Below are 26,646 nucleotides of genomic sequence, written 5' to 3'. Positions count from 1 at the left end.
TCCGTATGTCTACGCTTCACATGACCAAACCACCTCAATCTCCCTTCTCTCAACTTATCTTCAATTGGAACCACTCCTACCTTTTCTCTAATACTCTCATTACGGACTTTATCTAGTCTAGTATGGCCACTCATCCACCTTAACATTCTCATCTCTGCAACTCTTATCTTATATGCATGCGACTCTTTCAGTGCCCAACACTCACTACCATATAACATAGCCATCGTATGGTCAGACGGTAAAATTTTCCTTTCAATTTATTGGGAATCTTACGATCACATAAAACTCCCGTGGCACGTCTCCACTTCAACCATCCGGCTTTAATCCTATGACTAACATCCTCCTCACATCCCCCATCTACTTGAAGGACTGAGCCTAGATATTTAAAGTGATTACTTTGTAACAGTACCACTCCATTCAAACTAACTCCCTCCCTATCACCAGTTTTGCCTTCACTGAACTTGCAATGCATGTATTCTGTCTTTGTTCTACTTAACTTAAAACCCTTTGACTCTAGAGTACTTCTCCAAAGTTCTAGCTTTCTATTGACTCCTTCTCGTGTCTCATCTATCAGAACAATATCATCCGCAAACATCATGCACCAAGGAATACTCTCTTGTATATGTTTCGTCAGTTCATCTAAAACTAATATAAAAAGGTAAGGGCTTATGGCTGATCCTTGGTGTAATCCAATTGAGATCGGAAAATCTCTTGTGTCCCCTCCCACTGTGCGCACAATAGTAGTTGCTCCTTCATACATATCTTTCAATACTTGTATGTACCTAATAGATACCCTCTTTTGTTCTAACACATTCCATAAGACCTCTCTTGGAACACTATCATAAGCCTTCTCCAAATCAATAAAAACCATGTGTAGATCTTTCTTCACATCTCTATATTTCTCCATCAAGCTTCTAATAAGAAAGATCGCTTCCATAGTTGAAAGACCGGGCATGAAACCAAATTGATTGAGAGAGATAGAAGTATCATGACGTAGTCGATGCTCCACCACTCTCTCCCACAACTTCATAGTATGGCTCATGAGTTTAATTCCCCTATAGTTTGAGCAACTCTATATGTCTCCCTTATTTTTAAAAATAAGTACTAAAATACTCTTCCTCCATTCATCAGGCATTTTCTTTGAGTTTAGAATCTTATTAAATAATTTAGTTAACCATGCCACTCCCATATCTCCCAAATACTTCCACACTTCAATTGGTATTTCATCGGGTCCACAGGCTTTACCCACTTTCATTCTCTTAAGTGCTTCCTTTACTTCTAAAAATCGAATCCTTCTAGTATAATTTACATTCTTTTCTATTGTTCTATAATCTATATTCACGCTATTACCATTTTGACTATTATTAAAGAGATCATTAAAATAATTTCTCCATCTTTCTTTAATGTCCTCATCTTTCACCAACACTTTTCCTTCTTTATCCTTAATGCACCTAACTTGATTGAGATCTTGACATTTCCTTTCTCTACTCCTTGCTAATCTATAAATATCTTTCTCCCCTTCTTTAGTTCCAAGTTTCTCATATAACTTTTCAAAGGCCTGTGCTCTTACTTGACTAACTGCCTTTTTTGCCTCTTTCTTTGCTATCTTGTACTGTTCATATGCTTCATTATTATCACATTTAGGTAATTTCTTATACCATTTCCTTTTTCTCTTCACTGCCTTTTGTACTTCCTCATTCCACCACCATCTCTCTTTTGAGGGTGGTCCATGTCCTTTAGACTCTCCAAGTACTTTTCTAGCTACTTCTCTAATCTTTGATGCCATCTGTATCCACATATCATTGGCCTCCATATCTAGCTTCCATACTTCGGACTCGAGAAGCTCATTTTTGAACTTCACTTGCTTTACTCCTTTAAACTCCCACCACTTTGTTCGAGCTACACTATTTCTTCTGACCTTACTTGAATTGTTCCTAAACTTGACATCCAAGACCACCAACCTATGTTGACTTGTTAAAGCCTCTCCTGGAATGACCTTGCAATCCTTGCATAGAGCTCTATTTGTCTTCCTGGTTAAGAGGAAGTCGATTTGGCTTCTATGTTGCCCACTTTTGAAAGTCACTAAATGTGACTCTTTTTATAAAGTAGGTATTTGCTAGTATTAGGTCGTATGCCATAGCAAAATCCAGGATGCTTTTTCCCTCCTCATTTTGACTGCCAAAACCAAAACCTCCATGAACATTCTCATAACCTTGTCTATCACTTCCTACATGTCCATTCAAATCTCCACCAATGAAAACATTCTCTTCATTCGGTATGCTTTGCATTAAATCATCCATATCTTCCCAAAACCTTTGTTTACTCTCACTGTCTAGTCCTATTTATGGGGCATAAGCACTAACTATATTTATTGTTTCTCCTTCTAGTACTAGCTTTACTAGTATAATTCTATCTCCTACTCTTTTCACAGCTACTACTGCGTCTTTCAATGTTCTGTCTATGATATACCCACTCCGTTCTTGTTTCTCTCCTTTCCGGTAAACCACAGTTTGTACCCTGAATTACCCACTTCCTTGCTTTTCTCTCCTACCTATTTAGTCTCCTGAATGCAAGCAATATTCACCCTTCTCCTTTCCAAGGTATCCACAAGCTCCATTAATTTTCCTGTAAGTGATCCAATATTCCAAGTACCAACCCTGATACTCCTCCTATCCTGCTCCTTCCTAATTGGTCTCCTTCTATGATATCTTCTATTATTTTCTATGTCTATCTTGTGTTCTGTTCCACTATTTGCTTTACTATCTGTCCTATGGACTAACTTCTTTACCCACACCCGTCCATGATGTGGGAACCCTTGCTCACTTAACACCACACCCGGGCGCCGGCATGGCGTGTCGCTTTCGGTGAACGCCCTACACCCTTGCATATTTATCACTACACCGGGCTCCGATGTAGTGCGTCGTTAGTAGAGGACGCCCCAACGTTTATATCATTTGAATCCATATCATAGGGTGTGACGAAATTTTTACGCTGGTTGTCACCTACCGCAACCCTCCTCCTTTATCCGGGCTTGGGACCGGCTAAGCACAAACTACTTAGGCGAAGTTACCTATGAACAAAGCAAACACACCAAAAAACCTTTGGAGGAATAGCATATGAATTCTTATCCTTAAGAACTTCCAAAGGAGTCTTAAAGTTTAGTGTGTGAAGGAGCATTCGATTAATAAGATATACTGCAGAAAGAACAACATCCCCCCAATATGACGTGGAAAGGTTCATTGTAAGCATGAGTGATCAAGCCACTTCAAGTAAATGCCTATTTTTCCTTTCAGATACTCCATTTTATGCACTTGAATTCACACAACTAGTTTGATGTAGGATTTCATGAGACTCTAAATAAGACTGAAAGACTTTCTTCATATACTTTGTCTCATTGTCAGTTCTTAGAATCTTGACCTGTGCATTAAACTGGGTGCAAATCTATTAGTAGTATGCCCTAAAGCATATCATTTAGTATGTATCTTGTACATGTTTTATTAATAAAAGGTATTTTCACTTTTCCATTTACATAATATATTTCTGTGTAATAGAAAAGGTCCATTGATATTTTGTTAGAAATTCTATTCTTAAGTTGCTAAGAATATGAGTGACAGTATTTCTAGTACAAAGTATCATAAATTGGTTCACAATCGAGGATACTTCACAATAAGGACATGACTTATCCAGAAAGATTGTAATCATGTTTGTTCCCAATGTATTTATATGAGATATAAATAAGATCGAATGGTGAGTCTTATGCCATATAATAAACATGATAAGCACTTATGCATGATAAGTAGGCCGAACCAGTGATATTTATGACAAGCACATGAAGTTTACTCTTGTCAATGTATTGTCGTAAATCATATTAGTGCATATAATATTTAGACCTGAGATAGCACAGTTATCTTGTATATAGATGATTTGAGTTTGATACTGCTTTCATACTTGTACTGTGTATGGGTATATAGTCATGTGTTGGTTCCTACTAGTTATATATGGAGGTAGGTGTTGATCAAGATGGAATCTGTTACCCTAAGTAAATAAGGATAAAATCCTATGTTCATTTAATTGTTCGTGATGTTTCAAGTTCCTGACCAGGACAGATAGATTTAATCAGAAAAGAGTTTCTGATGAGAAAATCTTTTTAATCAAGAACTGGAATTAAAAGAAAACATAATATTCATAGCAAATGAAGTTTGACATAAACCATGACTCCAGCTCGAATTGAGATTTTGTAACAGAGAGATTCTAGTGCATGGTAACATATGATTATAAGTTCATTTAAGGTAAACTTTATTACTAATTGGGTGGCCATGGCATGCTATGCTAGGTGTTAACCATGGTCTATGAGGTGCCTAAAATGATTTAGAGAAATCATTTATAGTAAGAAAGTTCTGATGATATTAAGAGTTGATATCATATCTCATTGCCAATTAGTGATGATTTAATTAATTAATTAAAGAGTTTAATTGATTAATTAAATAGATTTGGTTTGCAATTAAATTACAAAGTCCCTAGCATGGCTTGAAACCAAATCTAGATTATTGGATGTATAGTATAAGTTAAATTTATATTTAAAAGTGTTTAAATATAAATTTAATTATGAGAAATTAATTAATAGAGATTAATTAATTAATTTATATTTGATATAAATTGATTAGAAGAAGAGAAATAATTATTTTAGGTTGAGAACTCAAAATTAAGATACAAGGGTATTTTTGTCATTTCACAGGGTGACATGTGGCACCATGAGATGGTGACACATGGAACTACACATAAGCTTGCCAATTGTCTTTTAATCATGTAAGATGATCAAAGTCAAGATTGAATCTAAGTTTGCCACTTGGCATTTAACAAAATTAGAAGAGACAACTGTGGCAGTTTGAGATTCTAGCTATGATAGCAAACGTCTCAGGGATTGTACTTCTTCATTGGAGAAGATTCTAGTGGTGGCAGTAGGAGCATTGTTTTCAGAAAAATCCACTATCTCAAAAACATTTGCTTATTGTCTTGCTGAGCTCATCCGTTTACCTCCTTGCCTTTTGGATGAGCAACCATATAGCTTCCAGCAATGTTCCTTTGTATGCCTTGATTTTTCACAGTAATCACAATGTAAATGATCCTTATCTGATAGACACTTAAGAGAGACATGTGACTATTCTCAAGAGGAAGCAACTACTAACCCTACCTTATCCGTAGGTAAAGAGTGGATAATGACACTTCTCCTGCTTTCCTCCTCTTGTACATATGAATAAGTTTGCCTTAGGGAAGGCATGGGATCCTTACCAAGCACTTGGACCCAAATCTGATCATACTCTATGTTTAACCCAGCAAGGAAGTCATAGATCCGTTCTTTCTCAATTAATTTTTGGAATTTAACAGTATCAGTAATACAGGTGGCTTGAAAGTCTTGGTAATGGTCTAGTTCCAGCCACTGTGATCACAAGCGCGCCTCAGGCGCAAGGTGCACCAGGCGCAGCCCCAAACGCCTCGGACAACCAAGGCGCACCACCTCACCGAGGCACGAGGCGCGAGGCGCGCCCCAATGAGGCAAGGTGCTAGGCTGCTAGGATTTTTTTTTTTTCAAGTTTGTCCAGCAGCCAGCAGCCAGCAGCCAGCAAAAAGGAAAAAAAAGAAGAAAAGAAGAACAAGAAGAAGAAGGAGAAGAAGAGGAGTGAAGGGAGCGGTCAAACAAACCTGGCATGTATTTTTTCTTATTCTTCTTCTTCTTCTTCTTCTTCTTCTTCTTCTCCTCTCACTCTCCTCTGCACTCTTCCCCTGTGCTGCATTTTTTTTTTTTCTGTTTCAATGTTTCCTTTTTTTTTTTTTTTTGCTGCCAATGCCATGCTTTCTCTCTCTCTCTCTCTCTCTCTCTCTCTCTCTCTCCTGTGCTGGGTATTCTTTTTCTGCTTCTCTTTTTTTTTTTTTTAGACTGCCATGCTCTCTCTCTCTCTCTCTCTCTCTCTCTCCCCCTCTCTCTCTCTCTCTCCTGCAGTGTTCCTGCACTGTTTCTGCACTGCACTTTCTTTTTCTGCATTTTTTTTTTGCTGCCATGCTCTCTCTCTCTTTTCTTCACTGTTCCTGCACTGTTTCTACTCTACATTTTTTTCTTCTGCATCTTTTTTTTTTTTGCTGCCAATGCCATGCTCTCTCTGTTCTGGTTTCTGCACTATTACAGCAGCTGCAATTTTTCATTTTTTTCTTTTCATGCTCTCTCCTTCTTCACTTCTTGAAGACGAGGAAGAAAATGATGATGTTGAAGAAGATGTTGATTTGGAAGATGAGTATGAAGAGAATAATGAAGATGATGAAGAAGATGAAGAGGATTTTGATATTTCTATTGATGTGGATTGAACATTTAGTAGTTTGCTAGTTTATTAAACTTTAATTTTTAGTTGCTTATTAGTGTTTTTAACTTTTAGTAGTTTATTTTTATCTCTTTTGGATTATAAACTAATTATTACTTGCATATTTGTTAGTTATTATTATATAGTTTTATGTTATTTGAGGTGTGATAGCATAATTATAATTTTTTTTATTTTTAATATATATTTTTTATTCTTGCGCCTTGACTCTCTCGGGCGCGCGCCTGCGCCTTGCGCCTAGGCTCCAAGACACCTTAGCGCCTTGGTGCGCCTTGAGCCTTTGATAACTATGGTTCCAACCACAAACCAATTAGTTCAGCAAAGTACTAAGCAATGATCATCTCTCTTTGTTTCATACTATGAAGCTCATAGATCTGTCCATCATTGCCCATGTGAGAATAAGTTTGGGAGACTGCATTCCAAATAGCTACTGCACTGTTCAATAGCAAATATCCACAGGCTATCTGAGGTTGCATCAAATTTATAAGCCAAGACAAAAACAAGAGAATTCTTTGATTCCCATTGACTATAAGTGGTACTCTCAACTTTCGGTTTTGTTTTATCCCCGATGGCATATCCATGCAGTCCTCTAGCCTGAATGACCAACAAACAAAATCTTGACCATGCAAGATAGATAGTACTGTCAAGCTTTATGAGATTGATTTGTAAAGAAGGATTATCAGTCATAGTACCTATCTTGGTTTTTGAAATTTCCCTTTTTTCCCTCAACCATCAGAAAAAGGAACAGTAGGATAACAATACAAAAAAAAAAAAAAAGACGTAGCAGTATAGGGTAAAAAACAAATAGGTCCAGGTATCAAGGTGCAAACCAGGCGAGAGGAACAGGTTGGGTAGAGGTGCGATAGTCAGGGGAGACCACCGAAAGAAGGTTCGGCCAGAAAAAGTGGCCGAAAGAGGGGCTCACTTACCAGCACGTGGAAGACTACTGAGATCTTGTGTCGGCGTGTGAGGCCACACACTTCGTTGGACAGTGACGAGTCTTTGGTGACAGACCGATCGAAGGTTGAGCTTCCTCCTAGGGTAAGTGGTGACAGCTCAATCTCCTTCTACAGGTCGCTTAGAAGTTTACGCACTTAGAAACCCTAGTTCCTTTCAAAAGCAAATTACGCCACTAAAGGGTGGCTATGCTCTGATACCATGTTGAGAAGAATTCTTGGAGAAAAGAGTTTTTTATTTTAGTATATATTTACCTTTTGCACTCTTCCTATTTATATACAACATTCCTGAATATAAAAGAAGTCTAGATATTGTAGGAAACTAATAAAAGAGGAAGATAACTACAAGAAGGAAAGAAGAAATACAATACAATCCCTTTAATTTAGGGATTTACAATCTAATAGGATTCCAACAGATATCTCATGCCATGCTTTTAATTTGCAGTCCAACATCAAAATTATTCTAGCTATGGCATACATAATTCAATGTTTAGCTATCAAGGCTTAAAAAGTGAAACCATTTGATTTTAGAGTTAACAAGAAATTCAAGTTTTCAGTACACAAATGTTCAAGAAATTTTGCTAAGCAGTGGCATGCCACTTAAATTCCATATAAGAGAGAGAGAAGGAACTGAAAAACTTTCATACAAGTAATTAAACACCATAATTTGAAATCAAAATGAATACTGAAGTTCCATAAGGGAAAAGTGAAGGGATTAGAATTCATTAATAAGGACCAAGTTATGGTTAACATTAAAATATGAAGTGAAAATTAGAATGATAAATCTCTTAAATTGAGACAAGTCATTCCCATAATAATGCCTCAGAAGATTGTTCCCATCCCTTTCGGAATCTAGTTAGCATAAATAAGATATCTACTTCTCTAAATGCTTGTGTGTGTGTGTGTGTGAGAGAGAGAGAGAAATAGAGAGAAAGAGTTAGAGAGAAAGAGAGAGATAAAATTATGAATCTGGTAGGTCCCATTAATAATACATGTGATAATGTGCAATAATATTTGCCTATGATATGCATCTACGAACTGTATCAAGTCCATGATTCCATGTAAACTTTGAAAATGTTAATTATAATAGAGAAGAGAAATAATTCAGGATCATTCAATCTTCTAGATGAGAAACGGAAAATTTATCCAAAAAAATGAAAGAGGTAAAAAGATGAAAGTTGATGCATACATTTTGCATAGTCATTTAGGTCTAATTTCATAACCATTTTATTTGATTATTAGTCATTTTTAGCTAATTTCATTAGTTAATTAGTTAGTTTTTCATAATTGTCGATTTTGGATTAATTTGTAATTTTTACTTTGTTTTGTAGGAAAAATGGTGTTTTTGAAGGACTGAAGAGAAATTTTGCCACTGAGGAGTGACTTCTACAGCCAAAGATGTCAAAAACAAGTTTTCAAGCTGAAATATGCATTGACCAAATTGTGCATAACTTGCCGCATAAGCTATGCAGATCTGCATAAGGAGAAAAATCACTGTTCCAGAACCAACCGAAATGTGCATAAGGAGACTGCATAGCTTATGCACATTCTCGCCTCTCTTATGCACCTTCACGGAATTGTGCATAGCCTATGCACCAAGTCATGCAGTTTCGCATAAGTGAACCAGAATCAGCCGAAAACTGCATAAGGGACTGCATAACTTATGCAGTCCACTTATGCAGTCCCATAAAGAGTTCATTAATGAGCTGGCAGAAGATTCCCTCAGATAATTCCTCCTAGAACATACCATTTTAGGGCTCCATGTCAGAAAAATGCTATAAATAGTCTCATTTTCCCATTTTAGAGGGGAGACAAGGAGCAGAAAAGGAAAGGAAGAGGAGAGGCAGAATTTGAAGAGTCACTTTCACCTTCCACACCATTTTCAACCAAGATTTGCAGATTTCTTTCCTTCCTTACATTTTTCCTACATTTCTAGTGTTTAATTTCTTGTTTCTTAGCTTAGATTAAAGCCTATTTTCATATAAACTCAGATTTTCTTGTAAACATTATGGATAGTGAGTAGTTTCAATTTGATTCTGGAGTAAGGGTTGTAATATTTGAGATATTTTGTGGATTTTGATTGGGTAATCCATATTTTGTGGTCTTAATGAGTTTTATTCATTTCTTGTGTGCTTAATGACATGCTTAGTGTAGGATCCCATTAAGTAATGTTCTTAATCCATGGTTGAAGCACCGAAAGGAGAAGGCCTTGTGATAGATAATCAAGAAATTGGACTTAATTAACTTAGACCTAGAAATAGGCTAAGGATTAAGAGGATTCACAGATTAATTAAAGAACTTAATAGGTCTTAATTAATTCTAAGTCCACAAAAGTAGGACTAGATTGATTAAGGCACTCTTTGTCTCACTCGAAAGGGAATTCAAAGGATTTAAGAATTAATCTCCTTAAAACCCATTAGTTTCACAAGATTGGATAACCAATTTAAAATCCCAAAATAGCTCGAATATGAAATCCCGAACTCCGGAATCGCCTTTTTACCATTGTTAATTTTCTATTGAATTTAATTGCTTGCCATTTTAAATCTTTCTATATTTGAACTTGCTTATCTCAATTTGATGCAATTTTAGTTAAATCATTACATAGTTGAATAGATTATTAATTTTGCACATATAGATTTCATACTCCAATACCCATTCAATCTATTGTTTTAATTTCGAAATTAGCTCAATTTAGTCAACTTTTTATATCAAAAATTCAATCATTAACACAACTCCTTGTGGGAACGATATCTTTACTGTATTACTTGTACGACCCGTGCACTTGCGGTTGGGCCACATCAAGTTTTTGGCGCCGTTGCCGGGGAGTTGTTTGTTTAAGATTGAATTCTTGATTATTTTAGTTGTTTATAGTTCTATTTTTGTTATATTTTCATTTTGTGTTTGTTTGTTCTTTTTTTCAGGTACTTTTAACCTTTTATGAGAAGAGCTAGAAGCACAAGTGACACATCCTTATTGTTCAATCCTGAAATTGAGAAATTTTGTAAAGCCAACAAGAAAGAAACCAGAAGAAGGAAAGAAGCTTTGAGAGAAACTGAATTAGAAGCAGACATGGCTGATGAAAGAATTAGAATTGGTGTTGGTAATGCTGGAAATGGTCAAAACAATGAAAATGAAGCCCAAGGAGAAGAAGTTGTTAATGCAAACGTGCCTAGGGGAAGTATGATGGATCATGCTTTTCCACGTTTTGATGACTTGAGAGAGAGTATAGCAAGACCAAGAATTGATGCAAATAGTTACAAGATGGATTTTGGAGTCCTTCAAATGATTCAGAATTCTCAATTTGGAGGGCATCCTTCTGAAAATCCACATACTCATCTGAAGAAGTTTGCTATGATTTGTGACATGCAAAAACAACCTGGAGTGTCAGATGATGCAGCAAGATTGAAGCTATTCCCGTTCTCTTTGAAAGATAGAGCATTGGATTGGCTTGACTCTTTACCTCACAACTCCATTACAAATTGGGAGCAACTCACTGATGCATTTCTTGCACAATATTTTCCACCTGGAAAAACTCAAGAGTTGAGGAATCAAATGACAGCTTTCAGACCAAGAGAAGATGAAACTTTATATGAGTCATGGATGAGATGGAAGGAATTAGAGAGATTATGCCCACATCATGCCATTCCAAAATGGATGATAAATCAGAATTTTTACACAAATGTCACTCCTGCAATCAGAGGGATTATTGATGCTCAAACAGGAGGGGAATTTATTATGAAGCATGAAGATGAAGCTTATGAGCTATTGGAGAAAATTGCAAAGAATACTCATCTTTGGAGTAGTCCAAGAGGACCAGCTCCAACTCAAAAAAGGCAAGCTGCTGGAATGTATGATCTTGATCCATTCAACATGATTAATGCAAAGTTTGATGCACTTACAAATGTCCTTGCTAAGAAGATGGAAGATCTGAGTATGTTGGTTAGTTCATCATCATCAGCTGGAAGTTCACAACAAGTGGCTTATGCAGAGGAAACTACCAGCTGTGGAGTAGATTATGGAGAACAAGCAGCATATGTTGGTAATTATGGAAACAAACAAATGGGGAATTCTTATTCTCAAACTTACAATCCAAATTGGAGGAATCATCCCAACTTTTCATGGGGAAATCAGCAAAATCAAGTTCAAAATCAGAATTTTCAACCACATCAGCAACAAGGAGTTCCATATCAGCAAAATAGGCAACCACTGCCTAATTTTCAGCAGAAAAATATGAACCCTCCACCAAAACAGCAAGAACGAAATTCCACCACTGAAGCTTTATTGCAACAGATTCTTGCTAACCAAAATAAGCATGATGAGGAGATGAGAGAGATGAAAGCAAGGCTGGAACAGATGCAAACACACAACAGAATGCTGGAAAACCAGATTGCACAACAAGCATCTTCCTCAGGTGCTAAATCTTTTGGAAAACTTCCAAGTCAACCAGAAAACCCAAGAGAGCAGTGTCAAGCTATTACTTTAAGAAGTGGGAAAGTTATAAATGATGAGAAGAGTGAAAACAGTGAGAAGAGAGAAAATGAGAAAGGAACTGATGAGAGTGAAAAACAAGAGAGTGCAGAAAAATGTAAAGAGGAATTTGAAGAGAAGGAAGAGAAATACATACCTCCAGAGCCTTACAAACCACAGCTTCCCTTTTCACAGAGATTTCAAAAAGCCAAGCTTGATAAGCAATTTGGGAAGTTCTTAGAGGTTTTGAAGAAGCTATACATAAATGTGCCTTTTATTGATGCTCTTTCCCAAATGCCTTCTTATGCTAAGTTTCTAAAAGAAATTCTCTCAAACAAGAGGAAACTTGAAGATGATGAAACTGTAGCTTTGACAGAAGAATGTAGTGCTATCCTCCAAAGGAAACTTCCCCCAAAGCTCAAGGATCCAGGGAGTTTTTCAATTCCATGCCACATTGGGGAATCATGTTCTATAAAAGCTTTATGTGATTTAGGGACTAGCGTTAGCCTTATGCCCCTCTCCATCTATGAGAAGCTCAACACGGGAGATCTTAAGCCAACCCACATTTCTCTTCAGTTAGCTGATAGATCAATTAAGTATCCTGAAGGGATTTTAGAGAATGTGCCTCTGAAGGTTAGGAAATTCTATATACCTGTTGACTTTGTCATCTTGGACATGGAAGAGGATTCTAATATCCCAATCATTTTGGGGAGGCCTTTCCTAGCTACAGCTGGTGCTTTGATTGACGTGAAAGGTGAAAAGCTTACTCTAAGAGTCGGAGAGGATCATTTAGTCTTCAACATTGGCAATGATAAGAAGAAGCAACATGAAGATGTAGACTCTTGTTTGAGAATTGATATAGTTGATGAGTTAGTAAAAGAGCACTTTAGAAAAAGCTATCCGAAGGCTTCTCTTGAAAGTTGTCTTATCCATGAAGGGAGTATCAATGATGAAAATCCAAAAGAGGCTACATTTGCACAAGATTTGAATAGTAATCCACCTTGTCCTATGGCACCAATCTTTCAAGTTGAGCAAGTGGAGAAAAGTGAAGTAAAGCAACCATCTCTCAAAGAAAAAGATGCACCAAAGGTTGTCAAGAAAGAAATGGTCGGATTTTTAGACAAAGCAACAAGGATCTTCTCATGTGATGGAAAGAAAATGAAGTATAGATTCATTGAAGCACCTATTGAAAACAGAGGCAATAAATTCCAATTTCAGCCACCATGAAACATGAAAAGAGTCCGGCTAAGGACTATAAATTAGCGCTCTTGGGAGGCACCCCAAGTTCTTTTATTTTGCTTTTGCTGATTTACTTTCATTTTCATTGATTTTTTTTTTTTATCTTGAATCCCCCCCAAATTCAATTTTTGACATTGTTAAAGCTTGTCCCTTGTAGATGTATTTCAATGAAGAAAGGCTGGTGAACTGTTGGGGAAGTGATTCTTAACTTGAAAATTTTGTCCTTCAAATTCTCCCAAAAACTGATTGGTTTTTGCTGCATAACCTGTGCAGGAGCTGCAATTTGGTTTATGCAGAGGAAAAATGAAATCTGCAGCAAAAAGGGTGTCTGCAGCAAATGGCTTGTATTTTTGGTGAGGTTGAATGTATATCAATGAAGAAAGGTTGGTGAACTGCAGAAGCTGCAATCTGGTTTATGCAGAGGAAAAATGAAATCTGCAACAGAGAGGGTGTCTGCAGTAGATGGCTTATGTTCTTGGTGAGGTTGGGTGTGTGACTTTTAAGTATATATGCTTATAATGCTAATATGGTGGTAAGTGAATCATTTTTGCAGTTTTGAGCTTCTTTGGTTTGTAGGATTCAAGGTAGGTATGGTGCATTTTCTTGGCAAAACTTGGAGACTTCATTTCATCATTTGTGAATAGATGCAACCTTATGCAGATTTTATTGAGTTTTAATGTGCAAAATGTTGATTTGCTCAATTTGAGTCAAAATGGCATAGTTCTCAAAGGTCTTTTATGTAGGATCCATATCTACATGCTTGTGTGATGCATTTTTGATGAACTTTGTATATATTGATGTGTTTTTGGTGAAAATTCTCATGGTTTATGCTTCATAGAATTATATTTCCTCATTTTAGGGTATTTTTCACAGTTGCAATTCATGTTCCATTGCAATCTTAATCTTGTTGAATTGTGCATAAGCAACTGCATAGCTTATGCAATCCTGCATAACCACAATTCTTGCCATTTTTCACCTTTATTGCAAGTGCATAAGGAGAGTGCATAGCTTATGCAACTCTGCATAGCCTAATTTTGTCAAATTTCACATCTTTAGAAACTTGCATAAGCAGAGTGCATGACCTATGCACATTTGCATAACTTCAAATTCTTCATTTTCTCTCTCTGCCGAAGTTTGCATAAGGAGAGTGCATAACTTATGCACTCCCGCATGACCAAAAAATCTGAATCTCCAAACCTGCCGAGGGGTGCATAAGCAGAGTGCATGACTTATGCACTTCTGCATAACCAAAAACCCAAAAATTCCAAACCTGCCGAGGGGTGCATATGCAGAGTGCATAGCTTATGCACTTCTGCATGACCTCACACTCTGAATCTCAAAATCCACCGAAGAGTGCATAAGCAGAATGCATAGCTTATGCACAACTGCATAACCACCAACCCCAAACACCAAAAGCTGCCGAGACCTGCATAAGCAGAGTGCATAACCTATGCACTACTGCATAACCGAAAATTTCAAATTTTAAAAGCTGCCGAGAGGTGCATAAGGGGAGTGCATGACTTATGCACTCCCGCATAACTTCACTTCCCAAATTCCAAAAGCTGCCGAGAGGTGCATAAGGAGAGTGCATAGCTTATGCACTTCCGCATGACATATTTTTCTGAACTTCAAAACAAGGCGAAACTTGCATAAGCTATGCACATTCACTTTCCCCTTATGCAGATTTTACAAAACCCGTTTAAATCAAACTTTTCTTTTCGGCAAAATTTTTTTTTTTTTCTTTCCCACCTTCACCCCCCGATATCCCTGTTCACTGTTCCCCTCTCACAATCCTCATTCCCGCATAATTCCTCCTCACACCTTCTTCTCCATTTCGATTCTCACTACATTTGCCCTAATTCTCCTTCTTCTTCAATTTTCTTCTTTTCCCTCACCTCCTCCATTCTCACTATCGGGATCCCATGGAGTCGCCTCCCCATTCCCGTCCAGTTTCCCCTCTCCAGGTTTCACCATTGTCAACGATACCTCCCAATCCCGATTCCCCTCCACAAGCGACACCCCCACCACCTCTCACAACCACGTACAAACGAAAAATCCGGTCAAAATCTGTGCGACCCATGTCCTCTACCCCTCCTCTATCCAAACGCAAAGAACCACCTACCCCATTGTCGGAACCACCACCCAAAAAGCCAAAAGCTCCAGCCTCCACACCCTCTTCCAGCAAAAAGACAATTTCAGTAGCTTCACAGGTATCAAAGCTACCTTGGCCTCTTCCTGATACAATTCAAAAGGCAGCTTTTAAGAGACTCAAGGATAGGAGGGTACAACCCACTAGGTATATTTCTGCCGATTCTCTACAATCTCTTGGTTTATTTGACAATGTAGTTGCATATCTTGATGGTATGGGTTGGATGGAATTTGTGCATAAGCAGGAGATTGTTTACCCAGCTCTAGTTTTGGAGTTTATTTCTTCACTCTCTGCTACCCTTAAATTGCATGATGTAGACCATAAGCCAATTATGAAATTTAGATGCTTGGGGCAAAATAGAGAGCTGTCATTGGACCAATTTCATAGCATTTTTGGTTTTGCAATTGATGGGTTATTTCGAGTGCCACATACTGGAGTAGAGGTAGCCAACAAGGGTATTTGGAATGCTGCCCAATTTTGGAGAATTATCACAAACCAACCTCAAACTTTCTCTGCTGGAAGATCAAAAACCTCCCAAATACTTGACCCTGCACTTAGGTTTATTCATAGGCTGATTGCTAGCACCATATTGGGCAGAGGGACTAGTTCTGGTGCTGTGGGGAAATCTGAACTATTTATGTTATGGTGTGCATTTCACAAAGTTAAGGTTTCTCCTGGTTATTTCTTTTGTGAGCATGTGCTGCATATTGCCACCAAATCCATAGGTGACATTGTTTTGGGTGGGCTCATAACTGTCATAGCCAAGCATTTTGGTTTTAATCCTGCAGAGCACTCAATACCAGCACTTGTGGACACTTTATATTTTGATACTGCACACTTAACCAAAACAGGGTTCAATTTGTCATATTTTGATACTGCCCAACCTGCAGCAGAAACTGAGCCCATTGCACAACCAGAAACCCAACCTTTCCCATCAGTCCCACAGCACCCTACTACACCTACCCCACCCCCTCCACCTGCACAGGAGACCCCAGCAGCTTCTGCTCAGCCCATACCTCCTACAGCTGAACCTTCCTCATCCACAGCCCCTCCTGCATTCAACACTAAAGCCTTATTCACCTATCTTGACAGGCTTAGTGATGATATATACTTTGTGGATAGGAAGCTTGACACTGGTCTTGATACACTCAAGGATCGTCATGATCACCTATTTGACCTTGTCATGGAAACCAGGGACAAGCAGAAAGAATTGAAGGAAATGGTGAAGCAACTCATGATCTTTCTGGGCATGCCACCCCACCTCCATCACCTCCTCCAAAGACCATCATTTTCGACAGTGGCAGCCACCATCCCCTTAGCAACATCTTTGGACAAGGGCAAAACAATAGAACTAGATTAGCTTCTGTTTTACTTTTGTTCAATCTTGTAGGACCTTTTCTTTGTAAATATGTTCATACATTTATAGTTTGCTTTGAATTATGTTTGTTTTGAATTAGTTTGTTTTAAATTCTGTTTTTCTTGAAGTTTTATTGGATAGCTATTACATTAGTCTTCTTTGATTTTCATTGCACTTATTACCCTTTTGTACATATTTGCCCATACTCTGTATATATTTTAATGCTTCTACTGCTGGTTGTACATTTTCCCTTGCCAATCCTCATGCAGCAACTTTTGTATACACTGCACAGGCTATGAATTTCCTTATGCAACTGTTTTGCATAGCCTGTGCAACCCTTTCTGATACTTATGCAGAACTGCACAGGCTGTAATCCCCTTATGCAAATGTCCTGCATAGCCTGTGCAGCCCTTATAGCCACTCATGCAGAACCGCACGGCTTATGCACCCTACTTATGCACCTATTCTGGACAGCACTTTACTCTGCATAACCTGTGCAGCTTTTCATGCATTCCCATTATCTCTTGAATTCTCATCTGCTCTATACCAGGTAACTCTTTCTTTTTGCTCTTAATCTTTACAATTCCTGGTAATTACTATTTGCCTTGACATTTGATAATGCCTTGCATGAGACATTGAGAACAATGTCCAATTTTGAGTTTGGGGGTGCACATTCTGATTTTTGCTTCATTTTTCACATTTTGAGTATAGGAACATCTCATCCCATTTCATTTACATATATTGTAAATATTTTACATATACATCCACACATACATATACATAACACATTTACACACACATTATACATCACTTAGAAATTGTACACATTGCATACAAATAGACTTCCTCCATTTAGTTAATGCATTACTCATTTTAAGAATCATGCACCATGCATTAAAATCTTTTGCCAAATCCCTTGAGTATTGAAAAGCTGCCTATGAGAGTGATTTGACTCACCTTTTAGTTGGGTTTGTGGATTGAAAGTTTCCTAAGAGGTGCAAGGTTTTGAAATGTCTATCCCTTGCCTATATCTTCTTAGCCAAAAAGCCACCCAACTAGTCCTTTAGAGATTGGAGTGTTTAGAGGGAGTTATTGGATATAAGGTAGTCAAATGATGTCTCACCAATCCTAGAACAAATTTTCTAAACCTTTCAAGGCGAAATACCAGCTTGTACTTGAAAAGAGAGATGATTAGGCATTCTTTGATTTAAACCTTCTCATTTTAAACCTTTGGCCCTTTTTCCTAATTAAAATTGACCTTTGAAAACCCCTTTGAGCCTTTTTATCCCTAATTTTTCTTGAAATCCTTATTGCTATCTAGCCAATGAACCAAACACTCCAACCATTTTCATGAGAATAATATTGAATATTAGGTACACTTTCTAAAAAAAATAATAATAAAAATAAAAAAAAAATATACAATAAAAGGGAGAAGAAATGCTTGTCATCTTGTAAAAGTGCTAGTATATGTGCTTTTCACTATTGCCATTCAAAATGAAAGAAATCCACCCAAAGTATTAAAAGAAATGAGTTTGGGGGTGGCATTTTTAGGGACAATCATCAAAAGAAAATGCAAAATACAAGTTTAAAGTATCAAAATGTCCCTCCATTTTGTGTTTTGTAAACTATGCTAGCACTTGACAATTCTCATTGTGTACTTCTCTCCTCCATATATACAAAAAAAGAAAAAAAAAAAGAAAAAAATAAAATAAGAAGTGTACCTTATGTTGTTAAGATTGGAAATATTCTCATGCTTTGAATCCTTTTTTACCCATTCTTCTTCTTAGCCTCATTTTGAACCCCATGGCCCCATTACATCCCTAAAAAGACCTTTGATTTCTAGATAGTACTTGCTACATTAGTGGAGATGGGAGTAGGGAATTTGCCTATGGGATTGGAAAACTATTCATTCACTCATTCAATTCCATCATTCCATATAGAGACACTTTGACTATTGATTGTTCTAGAATTCCTTTTGAGCATGACTCTCTCTCTTGATTGGTTGATTTGGGGATTTTGAATGATAATTGACTTGATGGCTAAGCGGTGAAAGCTTGGATAAGCATTAAATTCTTTGCATTTTGAATGATGGGTATATGGATTGCTGGTATGGCTAAAAGGGTGTTAAGTTACCTTAATGGGTGATTTTCATAACTCTTTGGATAAGGCACCCCTAAAATTTTTGCATCACATTTTAAAGTTTGCTTGAGGACAAGCAAAAGCTTGAGTTTGGGGGTATTTGATGCATACATTTTGCATAGTCATTTAGGTCTAATTTCATAACCATTTTATTTGATTATTAGTCATTTTTAGCTAATTTCATTAGTTAATTAGTTAGTTTTTCATAATTGTAGATTTTGGATTAATTTGTAATTTTTACTTTGTTTTGTAGGAAAAATGGTGTTTTTGAAGGACTGAAGAGAAATTTGGCCACTGAGGAGTGACTTCTACAGCCAAAGATGTCAAAAACAAGTTTTCAAGCTGAAATATGCATTGACCAAATTGTGCATAACTTGCCGCATAAGCTATGCAGATCTGCATAAGGAGAAAAATCACTGTTCCAGAACCAACCGAAATGTGCATAAGGAGACTGCATAGCTTATGCACATTCTCGCCTCTCTTATGCACCTTCACGGAATTGTGCATAGCCTATGCACCAAGTCATGCAGTTTCGCATAAGTGAACCAGATCATCAAATCGCATAAGGGACTGCATAACTTATGCAGTCCACTTATGCAGTCCCATAAAGAGTTCATTAATGAGCTGGCAGAAGATTCCCTCAGATAATTCCTCCTAGAACATACCATTTTAGGGCTCCATGTCAGAAAAATGCTATAAATAGTCTCATTTTCCCATTTTAGAGGGGGAGATAAGGAGCAGAAAAGGAAAGGAAGAGGAGAGGCAGAATTTGAAGAGTCACTTTCACCTTCCACACCATTTTCAACCAAGATTTGCAGATTTCTTTCCTTCCTTACATTTTTCCTACATTTCTAGTGTTTAATTTCTTGTTTCTTAGCTTAGATTAAAGCCTATTTTCATATAAACTCAGATTTTCTTGTAAACATTATAGATAGTGAGTAGTTTCAATTTGATTCTGGAGTAAGAGTTGTAATATTTGAGATATTTTGTGGATTTTGATTGGGTAATCCATATTTTGTGGTCTTAATGAGTTTTATTCATTTCTTGTGTGCTTAATGACATGCTTAGTGTAGGATCCCATTAAGTAATGTTCTTAATCCATGGTTGAAGCACCGAAAGGAGAAGGCCTTGTGATAGATAATCAAGAAATTGGACTTAATTAACTTAGACCTAGAAATAGGCTAAGGATTAAGAGGATTCACAGATTAATTAAAGAACTTAATGGGTTTTAATTAATTCTAAGTCCACAAAAGTAGGACTAGATTGATTAAGGCACTCTTTGTCTCACTCGAAAGGGAATTCAAAGGATTTAAGAATTAATATCCTTAAAACCCATTAGTTTCACAAGATTGGATAACCAATTTAAAATCCCAAAATAGCTCGAATATGAAATCCCAAACTCCGGAATCGCCTTTTTACCATTGTTAATTTTCTATTGAATTTAATTGCTTGCCATTTTAAATCTTTCTATATTTGAACTTGCTTATCTCAATTTGATGCAATTTTAGTTAAATCATTACATAGTTGAATAGATTATTAATTTTGCACATATAGATTTCATACTCCAATACCCATTCAATCTATTGTTTTAATTTCGAAATTAGCTCAATTTAGTCAACTTTTTATATCAAAAATTCAATCATTAACACAACTCCTCGTGGGAACGATATCTTTACTGTATTACTTGTACGACCCGTGCACTTGCGGTTGGGCCACATCAAAAGTGCAACGAGTCAAAGACAAAATAAAATGACCTTATTCTATGTGCTTCAAATATTGATAAAAACCTTCAAATTGCAAAGGGTGTTTAAAAACAAAGACATCTAAGTATGCGATCAAAGACAGATATTCAAAAAGGCACATGAATTTTGTAAAGCGAATATAGCATGCATAAAACTCCCAGTCAATCATTAGGAACTAAGCATGGGGAAGCTTGGAATCTAACCTTTCCACTTGATTGTCCATAGCCAGAGTAATCATATCTGGATAAGACCATGCACACAGGAGAAGGAATTAGCCGATAGCCAAACAAATGTATTACAAGTTCCAAAAGTGGGGTAAAAAACCATCAAGAATATGGATATTAGTCTGCTTTTGAAGCAAAATGCATTCTGTTTTTGTTGGAGGCAATGTGTGTTTTATGTGCATGGCCGATCAGATTACTATACATATTCATCAAAAAATTTAGCAGTGTAAGCATTTAATACATGGAACAGTCTCATAGTTTTTATCAAATTAATATTAGGGAACGGTAACAGAACTAACACAAAATATGTGTTTTATATGTGGCCAATCTCATTAGTCAGACATAGTTTGACACGAAGCAGTTATTATTTGTAAGGCAGACCTCATATTAGTTCTGCAATCTGAAAAAAAAAATGAGGAGGAAGAAGAAGAAGAAGAAGCAGAGGGAAAAAGAACACTATCATAAAATCAACTGTAAGATGGTGTTTTATTGCTATCATTTGCAATACATAGACCCTGAATGCTAATATTTTACTTTGCACTAAACAAAGTGAAAATATCAGGAAATATATCATCAAGTCGAACTTTTTCTAACTTCTTATGGAATCCCTATACACAAAAACAACATTCACTAGAAGAACCATCAGCCTTCACAATAAGGTAGAAAAAGATCTTGAAATTCTCAATAGATAATAAGGTAGCCCTTTTTGAACAGATTCTACTCTGCCAGACTAGATTCCCTTTTTTTTCTCCAATAGTGAATGAAGTTTCTCATTATCCAGCCAAGGAAGTGGAGAGACAACACATCCAAGATCAAATGCCAATTGTCAAGTAACCACATCTCTCACACTGCTTACAGAAGGTCTTTAGACAGCAATGAGAATACCTTTCTAGCAATCTCTCAAGGTGTTAAAATTCCTATGGGCATCCAATTGAGGAGGAATCATGCTGGTTGATTAAGGATTGTGCAAGGATAGGATTTAGTTAGGAGTTAAAATTACCAAAAAAAAAAAAAATTATGGCCAAAGGTAGATGTAGAGATGCTTCCAGCTTCTATAAAACAGCATAATAAATTTCTCTAGTTTAGAGAAATTTTCATGGTAATTGATAGTAGAAAAAGGAATTAGGTTTTCACTCATGAGTTTGGTAAAATAAATTGCAGATCTGCATTTCACTCTTCATTGCTTGATAATTTGAAGAAAAGATTGAAAGTTTTGGGCCATACTTCTAAAAGTCTTTGGAATCACAATTCACACCTAAGGCCTTATGACCACTACACCTAGCTTAGGGGTTCCATCATGTTAATATCTCACATCGTAATGTGCCCCTTATAAAGCCTTAGGCACTCCTCTCCTTGAGCTAACTTTTAAGCTAACTTTAAGAGTGAGTTAGATTCAACCCATTTTTTTAGGATAATATCAGAGTCTCCTAAATGATGTTGGGCAACCCATGAGTATTTCACGCTAGAGGTGTTTGGTTAATATCCCATATCGCTTTGGAATAGAGATAATGTGTCCTTATAAAGCCTTGGTCACTCCTTCCTCTTGATACATGGTATCAAGGCCAACCTTGTTGTCCCACATCAGCCAGATATAAGGCAAGAGTGCTAACTATATAGACTTCGGCAATCCTCCCTTTAGCCAGCTTTTAAAATTGAGTTAGGTCTAGTCCATTTTCTCAACACATCCTAAAAATGGGTAAAGCTTCTAGAATTTCTCATCCATAAAAACTTTGATATTAATATGATACAGACTCTGAATACTTATAAAAGCAACTCGTAAACGGCTCAGTTTGTTTATAGCCCCACCAATAGCACTGACAAAACTAGAACTCATTTTTCCAACGTTGTATTTCTTGATTTCACTTTCCAATATAGTTAACTTCCCCATTACACAAAGCAACGATTGCAACAGAAACTCCCTCGAATAAGTTTGCAGATTTGAAAAACCAAAATTCTTTCGTTAACAAATAAATTAAAAGAACTTTTCTTCTTCTACATTTGCAGGCAGAAAGTCTCTCCAATAACTTAATTAACTGTTTCAGAACAATTAATTAATGAGAATTTATTTGGTACAATGAAATCCTCATATATACAAGGAATACACTGCACTGCACTCTGACAGTTAATTATGGTGAGATCTATGATCAATGGTCAAACTCAAGTCAACTCAACTCAAATCAATTCAATTCAATTCAACTAAGCTTTCACGAAAAAAAAATTAGTATCAGCTATATATAGATTTACTTTCTACACTCTACTTGTCTAACCGGAGACACCATGTGTCTACACTTTCCGTGACCAAGTAAACTCAACTCAACTAAACTTTCATAAAAAAAAAAAATTTAGTATCAGCTGTATATTCACTTTCTCCACTCTACTTGTCTAACTAGAGTCTAGGCTAGGCTTTAAATGATCAAACCACTCTAAACTTCTCTAAACTTCTCTGCTCCTACATTTTCTCTAATATTCTCCTTATCCTTATCTAGTCTAACATGACCGCTCATCGACCTTAAAAAAAAAAAAAAATCATATTAAAAGTAAAGAAAATAAAAGAAGAGAAGTTAATAATACCCCATGAGATTAATGCGAAGGCGTTTACTCAATTCGACGAAAAGCTCAAACATCTGTCCCAAATCAGCAGCATTTCCATGCGAATATAGCAGAGTTGCTGATGCTCTGGGATGCTTTATATGAACGGCCACGATTTCGTTTCCCCGTCGAGTCCGGAGTTTCAGAACATCCACCTCATCTGTCCTCGGGACCTCTGGAATTACTAGCCTGCCGGGGGTGGACTCGTCTGCTATGACAGTGTATGAGGGAGGATTTGGCGGGAAGAAAGCGAACTTTGCAGCGATTGACGAGGTGACTCCGCCCATCTTGTAATCATCAGAAGCTGTGGATTCATAAATTATTGCTGCGTTCCCTCCTCTAAAGTTTCAGATCTTAGACAAATTCAGAAACCAGAGAGAGATGGTGATCAGGGAGAAGTGGTGCTACTGCTGCTGGTTATGGTGGTATCGGTGGAGTTGGCAGGGATGGTGATTAGAGAGAGAAATGAAAAATAAGATAGTATAAATAACGAGAAAAGAAAAATAGAGAAAGTAGACAGAAAGAAGATAAAAAAGAAGGGAAAGAAAGGGAAAAGGGCACAAATGGAAGATGGCGGCGCGTGCCAGTGACAGGGCGGCGCGTAGAACTAAATGAAGAAAGAATCGCGTCAAAATTGGGCAAGGAATTCCAACTTTTTGAACAATCAGCATTCCATTATCATTTTGGACTGTTTTTAAGACTCAGTACAGACCGTCGCCTGAGGACGATACCTTCCATACCGAAACGACACTATAGTGTGCTGTTATTATTAGAGTATATGTACAGAGTGGTGATATACAATATAATTAATTTAAATAAATTCTTTCATAAATAAATTAGGATTTTTTTTTTAACATTCAATAATTGATCATGATTATAATTAAATAAAATCTTTTAAAAAATAATTTGTATAGCTGACTTATCCGACTTCTCCTTAAGGAACAGAGTTTTTCATGTATCATACGAGGTGATTGTATTATAAAGTTGTAATTTCAGAAAAGTCATATATAATACTATATTTTAGAAAAGTCATTATTTCAATTTTAAACAAAAATGTTCATTTTTATTTATTTTTACTTTTAAAATATACTTTATTATTTAAAAAATAATAAATAAAATAGACTAAATTGATAACTAAATGATTTTATTATTATTATGTAATAATTTTCAATGAAAATATTTTATATTAATTTTTTTTTATAATTTATTCGATCCTTTCAAATTAAGAGGTGAAAATCAATATCAATACATAGTTGAACTAGTGGAATGTGGATGCTTATTGATTAAGAATTTTTAATGCATGCTGGTGTACATATATAACAAGTTAATTACTCGACTTTTTGGTAATAATCAAATTATAAAACCTTCGGAATTTCTTGTTTCATTATCTTGGAAAAAAAAAATTCTCTCCTTTTCTTGTTAAGTTGATCCTTCGTGTAGCACATGAGTTTTAAGGGTCGTTTTCCAATTGACATGAAGTGAGTGTTAACAAAATCTTATAAACCTTCTCCAGAAAGTGGAGTGAAAATGAAGACAGAAATGGTGGATCGGCCCCAAAGTCAAGTTGGGATTTTGTTTACACAGTTTAATTTTAATATTTTTAAACATCAATTAATTAATAAGTCTATAATATTAAATTAAATTATTAATTTAATGTGACTAACTCATAATTTAAGCTGATAGGAGACCAACAGTTATTGATTATTAATTATGTGAAGTCCGACTAATTAAATAATTAGTAATACAAGTGGGTGTTATTTATTTAATATCTGAAAGTATCTATTAAAAATATACATGAAAAATAGAGTAGTGAATAAGTAGATAAGGGGAAAAAGTAGTATGAGTGGGTGGTTGTGGAAGTTGAAAGTGATTACAAGTAGTTAATGAAAGTTGCAAGTAGTGAGCTAATGAAAAGAGAAAAGTGGAGAAGATAGTAGACACCAAACAAAATTTCTTTATAAATTGATATACTAGGCAAAGTAACAAAGACATAACCAATCAATAACACTTGACAAATACAACGTCTTAGCTTAATTTTTTTATAATTTAGCAATTTTTACATTTTTAATATGTTTTTTATTTTTTCAGCCAAATAATCAATCTTTTATTTTTAATTTAAGTGATCAATTTATATTTTCTTTACACATATTTCAATTGTTATAAATTACTTTTTTAATTTTCAACCTAAATTATAATTTTTTTGTCCATATTTCCTTTTAAGCAATTAGCTCATTTATTTTTTCAATCAATTCACTTTCTAAGTAATGATTTAATTTCTTGTCAAGCGCTCATTTACTTTTCATGCACATATTTACTTTTTCAAGTGATTAATTTACTTTTCTATAAAACAATCAATTTACGTTTTCAATACATATATTTATTTTTCTGCAAAGCGATTAATTTACTTTTCTTGCAAAGCAATCAAAATACTTTTTCAATGCACATATTTAATTTTTAGTCAAGTACTCAATTTACTTTTTTAATGTAATATTTACATTTTTTGCAACAATGAATTTACTTTTCAATCATATTTTAACTTTTTAATGTACAGATCTCCTATTAAGTTTTCTTAAGCAATCAAGTTCTCTTCGACTATTTAAAAAGCTGAATAAATAGAAATCTTAATGAAGTGCATCATAGTGGAGTTAGAGAATCAAGAGAATATTCAATCATATTTTTCCCACAAAATAATCAAATTACTTTTTCAATGCATATATTTAATTTTCAGTCAAGCACTCAAATTACTTTTTCAATATAATATTTATATTTTTAGCAATGATCAATTTACTTTTCAATCATACTTCAACTTTTCAATGCACAAATCTCATGTTAAGTTTTCTTAAACAATCAAGTTCTCTTCAATTATCTCAAAAATTGAATAAGTAAAGATCCTAATAAAGTGCATCATAGTGAAGTTAAAGAATCAAGAGAATATTCGATCATTTTCTTTCCATCAATCGTTCTGTTCAAACGTCAAATTGGTGTATATTTATTTCATATTGGGATCGTATGTCTCTCTGGCATGCCCGCAATCTAGTTCACACGTGAGGAAAAGTTATATGTGTTTTTGATATGTGTAAATTGAATAAAATCAATTTTAGGAGAAACATATTTAATTTTTTTTAATTTTTTTTCTAAATTAATTTAAAAGTTTTAATTTAAACTTAATTTAATTAAAAAAATTAAAATTTATGTACTAAATTTATTGATTACTTGATTTAAATCTAAAAATGAAAAAAAACTCAATTTTTTTTTTATTTTGATATTGAAACTTTTTTACTAATTCAGATAAAAAAAATCAAAAATTGCTTAATATATGAGATTGTGTTAACGTTTGGGTTTGGGCTCACAATATGAGCAGATCAAATTAATAGTTTTGGGCTTTTGTTGTGGTTGTAACTTGCTTGGGGCTAATT

General features: G+C 35.6%; 2 protein-coding genes and 1 non-coding gene across 4 annotated transcripts in view; all 3 read right to left on the bottom strand.

Moving 5' to 3' along the window:
- The window catches only part of LOC110662169 (uncharacterized), a 28,478-nt gene extending 4,473 nt beyond the window's left edge, over positions 1-24,005 (bottom strand). Inside the window, exons 1-2 of one of the 2 annotated variants that reach the window (XM_021821059.2) lie at positions 23,213-24,005; positions 20,621-20,657 (exon numbers count right to left, since the gene is read on the bottom strand). In XM_021821059.2, the coding sequence (XP_021676751.1) occupies positions 20,621-20,657; positions 23,213-23,517 (342 nt within the window). In that variant the 5' untranslated portion in view covers positions 23,518-24,005. The remainder of the gene's footprint in view (positions 1-20,620; positions 20,658-23,212) is intronic. The other variant, XM_058153337.1, reaches the window with a different exon arrangement.
- Positions 241-3,062, bottom strand: LOC131183168 (uncharacterized). Its single transcript, XM_058153338.1, has one exon. The coding sequence runs from the start codon at positions 1,811-1,813 to the stop codon at positions 1,073-1,075; it is 741 nt and encodes a 246-aa protein (XP_058009321.1). The 5' UTR covers positions 1,814-3,062; the 3' UTR covers positions 241-1,072.
- On the bottom strand, positions 10,861-10,968 carry LOC131183612 (small nucleolar RNA R71). Its single transcript, XR_009151654.1, has one exon. It is a non-coding gene; the product is annotated as a small nucleolar RNA R71 (small nucleolar RNA).
- Positions 24,006-26,646: the final 2,641 nt, after the last annotated feature.

Source organism: Hevea brasiliensis, chromosome 9 (assembly GCF_030052815.1).
Source record: "Hevea brasiliensis isolate MT/VB/25A 57/8 chromosome 9, ASM3005281v1, whole genome shotgun sequence".
Lineage (NCBI taxonomy): Eukaryota > Viridiplantae > Streptophyta > Magnoliopsida > Malpighiales > Euphorbiaceae > Hevea > Hevea brasiliensis.
Note: the sequence above shows the minus strand (reverse complement) of the source record. Positions and strands in the feature narration are given on the sequence as shown.